The sequence below is a fragment of the Ostrea edulis genome, chromosome 3 (assembly GCF_947568905.1).
Source record: "Ostrea edulis chromosome 3, xbOstEdul1.1, whole genome shotgun sequence".
Classification (NCBI taxonomy): domain Eukaryota; kingdom Metazoa; phylum Mollusca; class Bivalvia; order Ostreida; family Ostreidae; genus Ostrea; species Ostrea edulis.
In genome coordinates this window covers 88228328-88234581 of record NC_079166.1, presented here as the reverse complement: position 1 = coordinate 88234581, position 6254 = coordinate 88228328, and the positions used below count along the sequence as shown (strand labels likewise).

Sequence of the window (6254 nt, the reverse complement as noted above, 5' to 3'; positions counted from 1 at the left end):
TCTGTGCTATAAAAACAGTCAAATTAATGTACACTGCGCGACTTATTCAAATTTGAACAACCTCGGTTTGTGTTTAGAATAAATAGAGAAATAATCCCGACACTTAGTTCACTTTCATTTGGAAATCTTTGAAAAATAATTTATTACTTTCTTTGAAATCGTAAAGCTCTGAATACAGCAAAATTCAAATTCATCATGTAGAAGAAAACATGGGTGTGTGCGTAGGCAGATCTTCCAACCCACATCTGCCTTTATTGGGGCGATGGTATTCACCGACTTATAGAAAACGAAAAAAATGTATCGTTTATAGATATAGATATATTACAAAAATCTGGTAGATTCAGCCAAGTTTTAAATTGAAAATCCACTTACGGAAACAATATCATTTTAATTATAAAGTTTTAAAATATACTATGAGTCATAATGTCTGTACATGTGTCATATTCTAGGTCGGGAGAGGACAAAATAATTTTTTAAAACTTTTACCTCATCTCATTGTACACCATTGATACTAGATGTTCAAATCAACCCGCGCGCGGGAGAAATACTTCTGACATTTCCTACATATTTATCTACATATTTATCTACACCGTCATGCTGGGATCTCGCCTTTTGTATGCACAAAGAAATGGACAACATTTAATGGTAACATTTTAATACTAGCTTCTGCTTTAAAAACAAAGAATGATAAACAATATTCATTCTTAAAAAGAACATCAGAATAAAATCCGGTCCTACTACGCCAATAAATTAAACAGAATGATTTAGCACGAATTCATCGTGAGTCACGGCTAAGTAAGTAAAAAAAAAATCAAATCCTATGTACACACGTTATACTACAAAGTTCTAAATCGATGTCAAATCAATGGATATACATGCATCTTGAGTGTACATATTCTAAGACGGAGGAGCATCTTATTATCCACAATATTAATTTCACAACCAAAGGTTCTCGTGATAAACAATAAAAATAAAATCTGAATAAAATTGTGACAGTATAAGATATGTATAAGAAAATCAACAAAGTAAACAAGAGACACGATGAGTATACACATGGAATTATATCTAACGACACACCTAATTAACAAGAAAAAGGTCGGAAAAAATCAACACGTATACTTCATAGCATTAAAGAAATCAAAAGTGACTAAAATACACTGTGTCCCTCCAGGGGGAGGGGTCATTCGATTTATAGTTCATTAGTTTACATAGTTCATAAATTTATAGGGATATGATTAAATTGATTGAGATTCAGAGATCACTTGGAGACATTTTGTTTTGTTTTTTAAAATGCAATAAATATGTAAATAACAAAAATAAGGACTACGTAATTAGAACGACTGAAAACAAAAATCTGCGAGACTTTTTCCATTAAATAAATTATTGACCATTCAGTAATATTACACAAACCTTAGGTCGATAAAAGCAATATCATATGTATGTGTTTCATATATTACTGAACAAAGCACCATTACACGCTGAATATAGCGAGACAAAAATTCATGTAAGAAAACTCGTAGAATAATAATTAATGTCGACAATGACACCACAAACTGCGTTTTACTCAGCAAAAACAACTTTTACAGGCAATATCACAATTTCGCTTGAAATATCATTTCAGCTAATCCCGACAGCTTCACGAAGAGACCACATGATCGCCATAACTCAATGTACACGACCTGCGTTGCACCATTTCAAAGAAGGAATTAAGGTAAAACAGCACTTATCCTCAACTATGCTGTTTTTATAGTGTTGTATTACTCGATAATTCCGACAAATAAATGATTCACCGCCACACTGCAGTATCCAACAATTGAATTCTTTACAAATCCGCACCAGCATGTAACTAACGATTACATGCAACTTTACTGTTATGAATCAGGAACGCAAGAAGACAATGTTTCGAAATCTTAATCGTTTCGTTACATTACCCACGCCTTCCCTACACCACGGTCTCGCCCATATTATACTCAACACTGTTACTCTCCTTGATATGATACAATTTACCCGTGTCTTTTACTTGCTTTTGTGCAATTCTTACTAAATTCTCCTCTTCTCTTCTCACAAGTCTCTTTATCATATCTGTTGTGGCGTTAAAAGTAAATAGATCCGCCCGTTCTTTAACACTGATATTATGGTCAATTTCAATGACGCTTTTGCCCTCCAGGGCTTCTATCGGGGCGTTGTTACCGGTTACCACCTTTCCTACCTCCGCCAGAGCGTTCTCCATTGACCCTTTAAGGTTGTTATTTGTAATAGCGGGGAAATCTTGTGGACGCTCGTGGATTTCTTTATACGTGCACGGGACACACACACAGGAAGAGTTCACGACGCTGTAGAATGACGTCACAATGTGCCCCGTGGATAGACGGTAAAAGAAATGGTCAATTGAACTCGGACGTAGGTGCTGCACGCGGAGCTGGTTGTATTCCTGGGTCACGGAAAGTGTACCGTGATTCTCTCCGCACAAACTGCAGGGGCATGTCGTGTAGGACAGACCCACAGACTTCGCCTCTACTTTTTCGTCCTTCAGTCTCCTTAATGAGTAGTCAATGCCACTGAACTTTTTCACCATCTGGTCGTAGTTCGACATCAGCTTAATGTGTTGTGTGTCGTCTTCCTCAGCCATTATCCGGCCCCCGGAAGTTTCCGGAATGTTGAAGGAATCGGATTCCCGATAACAGACCGGACATTCCCAGGCTGCTCTTCGCATTGGGACAACATGGTTACGAATGCATTTATGACACAGGACGTGCCCACAAGTAAACGTGTCCGGAGCACTGGACACTTCCACTGTCCGCTCATACTCCGTCCGGAACCCCGAGTCCCTCACGCGCTGCCCACCGACGCTGACGTCATAGAGCCTGATGGGAGGCATGGTCACTAACAGCTAACCACGTGAACTAAAATCTCCTCAACTCATTCTCACTTACCAATGTCTTAAAAACTCCGAAACAAAAATTGTAAACACTTCTTTGTCGCGTTGTGTTGAGGCGAAGAACACCCACGTCTTACTGTCTACAGCTATTGATCCGGAGAGAGCAGTTTATATTCACATCGACTCCCTACATATAATCCAACAGACTTTACGTAATGCTGAAATTAAAATCCACTTCTCCACATCAAGCTGTGGCCTCGCTTGTAATACCAAGTGACCCCAGTCCGTCCCACTAAGGTCCGTAACGCCGGGAGATTTTGTTAAATCACAGTTTTGTCAACTTTTAAACTCGTTTGCACACACTCCATTAAACGCTCGCTGGTGAATGAATAATTTCAGTTAAAATTTCCTTTTCACAGGTAAATATTGTATACCTAGAAGCTTGGGAAGTGTAAACACACAGGAGCCGATCTTTTTCACCTTGACAGACGACAGAACTGTACATTTCGCTGATTTTTCTCCCTCGTTTTCGTGCTTATTCGGCGGGGGAAAAGCCACATTATAAAGACGCAACAGCCATGAGGGTCAAAGGTCACACTACCAAATTGACACACATCTAATTAACAATGAACTTTTAAATATCTGTTGATACCTGGGACACACTGTGTATTAACACCCTTTAAAAGCCCCCAGCAGTTTAATATCGAATTTTTCCATCTGTTAAATTAAGCCTCACAACTCGATATTAACCGGTTTTGTCTATAAAAGATCCTGTGACTTATGGTTGGATATTTAATTGATTTCAAATGTTTAATTGTTGACAGCTCACCGTTAAGAATGCACAGCCTTGTTCGTCAAAAACAGCCTGACCTTGTTATTTTAACTAGAGACTAGGGGACTTAAATTCAGAGAAACGTATCATCTTGTCTGATTTTTGTTTGCAATAAGTTTTAACGTCACCATTCATAAAAGGTCTAAAGGGAATTACAAATAAATATTGGCGGACCGAAGGAAATGGGAAGGGGTTAGCGGGTTAAACGTTGGGCTTCTTGGTCATTCTTTCACTTAAAACTGTTCGCTTAACTTGTGACACCCGGACGAAACCAGTCCGTTCACTTGATTTTCTACAGACATGCTACCGTCTCCACATTTGTGAAAAATGAAAGATTCTCTGAGAGACGTCAAACTATACACACCAAACAATCAAAGAATAAAGTAAGCAGATACGCCAGAATCATGAAGCACTTTATATGGAGGAATAACACACCCGAGAAACCCGATATAAAGGAAAAGTGGGAAATATGTATAATGATATTGAAACTAAAATTGTTCAAATTTACCCCATTTACTTAAAAAAAAAGTTTTATTGGAAAGTAATCGAGAAAAAAAATAAAACCCCTGCTGGATTCGAACCCGCGACTTACAGATCAGCAGTCCACACATTAATCTACTAATCTACCCAGGCACGCAATTACACTTAAAAGGAATATACAGATATTGCTGATATTTATATTTTAATTCAACTTTTATAAGAAAGTCAGCCATTAGGACGGCGTGTCATCTTGGGGAGCACAAATCATTACTTCCTGATAAGAAACGTAAGAGTGATATATATATTTACTGAACTTAGTGAATGATACACAGAGATAAGGCGGGTATTAATAAAACAAGCACGGCCTTATCAGTACAGTGACAAGGGCCTTGGATTTATATATTGCACCGGTACACAATTCAAGACACAATATTTATAGACTTTCTGCACAGGTGTGTGTAAAGGAGATTTTTTTTTTAAAATAAAGATTACAAATCCTAATATCCCTACTACAGAGGAATACACCGCCAGAAATACCAAACATGGGTTTAAAATGATAAAACTGTTATTCAACACGGATTAAGCTTATACATGGACCTCAAGTTTAAATTTAATGTATTAGTTTCGATCAGAATACATGTTGTTCACCTATTGACGTAGGTATAAAGACAAAATAATTGAAATTCTTTGCCCAGGTTTCACCGCAATGGCTATTCTGGGTAGGTATGAATTCTTCAGGCGATAAAATTGATCTCTATCAATGTTCTTTATTGGTGGGTGACTAGGGTGAACATTTGGTCAGTGTATTTAACAACCAATAAAAGGTAAACTACTCCAGACAATTACACAGATTTCTCACACACTATAACTCATACCACTGTCTGTAATGTACAATCTAATTCATGTATTGTCAGGTACAGGATTTCTGTCAGGGAACACTTAACCTCTCTCTCTATCTTCTCTCTCTATCTCTCTCTCTTCATGGAATCAGCTCTTAATCAGCACGTTAACAATGACAAAGACAACTTCTGACAAGAGAAAAAAAAAACAATACAGAAAATACTATAAGTAACTGCAATAAAAAATATGATACAAAAATGATAAGAATAAAAAAAACAAGAGATGTTTGTAAAACACATATGCCCCCATGGTGCAAAATTGAAAAGGGTTATAAACACACACATCATTTAATTGAGAGTAGTATCATCAATTCAAAATATTGAGCAAACAATATCTTCCTATGTCAAGAGTGGATTGACCATGTGACCTAAAAATCAATAGGGGTCATCAACTCCTGAAGATGTACCAGTGTACCAAGTTTGATGTCTGGCAACTAAAGGGTTCTCAAGATATTGAACGGACAGTATATTCCTATGTCCAATTTGACCCTTGACTTTTGACCATGTGACCTTAAAATAATTAGTAGTCATCTTCTCCTGAAGATGTACCAGTGTACCAAGTTTGATGTCTGTCAAGCAAAGGGTTCTTAAGATATTGATAGGACAGTATATTCCTATGTACAGTTTAACCCTTGACCTTTGACCACACGACCTCAAAATCAATAGGTGTCATCTTCTCCTGAAGATGTACCAGTGTACCAAGTTTAATGTCTGTCAAGCAAAGGGTTCTCAAGATATGGAGCAGACAGTATATTCCAATGTCCAGTTTAATCCTTGACCTTTGACCATGTGATCTGAAAATCAATAGGGGTCGTTCTCTCCTGAAGACGTACCAGTGTACCACGTTTGATGTCTGTCAAGCAAAGGGTTCTCAAGATATTGAACGGACAGTATATTCCTATGTCCAGTTTGACCCTTGACCTTTAAACATGTGACCTCAAAATAAATAGGGGTAATTTTCTCAAGAAGATGTACCAGTGTACCAAGTTTGATGTCTGTCAAGCGAAGGGTTCTCAAGATATTGAACGGACAGTATATTCCTGTCTAGTGTGACCCTTGACCTTTGACCATGTGACCTCAAAATCAATAGTGGTCGTCTTCTCCTGAAGACGTATCAGTGTACCAAGTTTGATGTCTGTCAAGAAAAGGGTTCACAAGATACTGA

General features: G+C 37.6%; 1 protein-coding gene across 1 annotated transcript in view; it reads right to left on the bottom strand.

Annotated features, from left to right (window-relative positions):
* LOC125674750 (uncharacterized) overlaps positions 1–2878 on the bottom strand; it is a 17968-nt gene extending 15090 nt beyond the window's left edge. Inside the window, exon 1 of the mRNA XM_048912023.2 lies at positions 2042–2878. Coding sequence (XP_048767980.2) covers positions 2042–2878 — 837 coding nt within the window. The remainder of the gene's footprint in view (positions 1–2041) is intronic.
* Positions 2879–6254: the final 3376 nt, after the last annotated feature.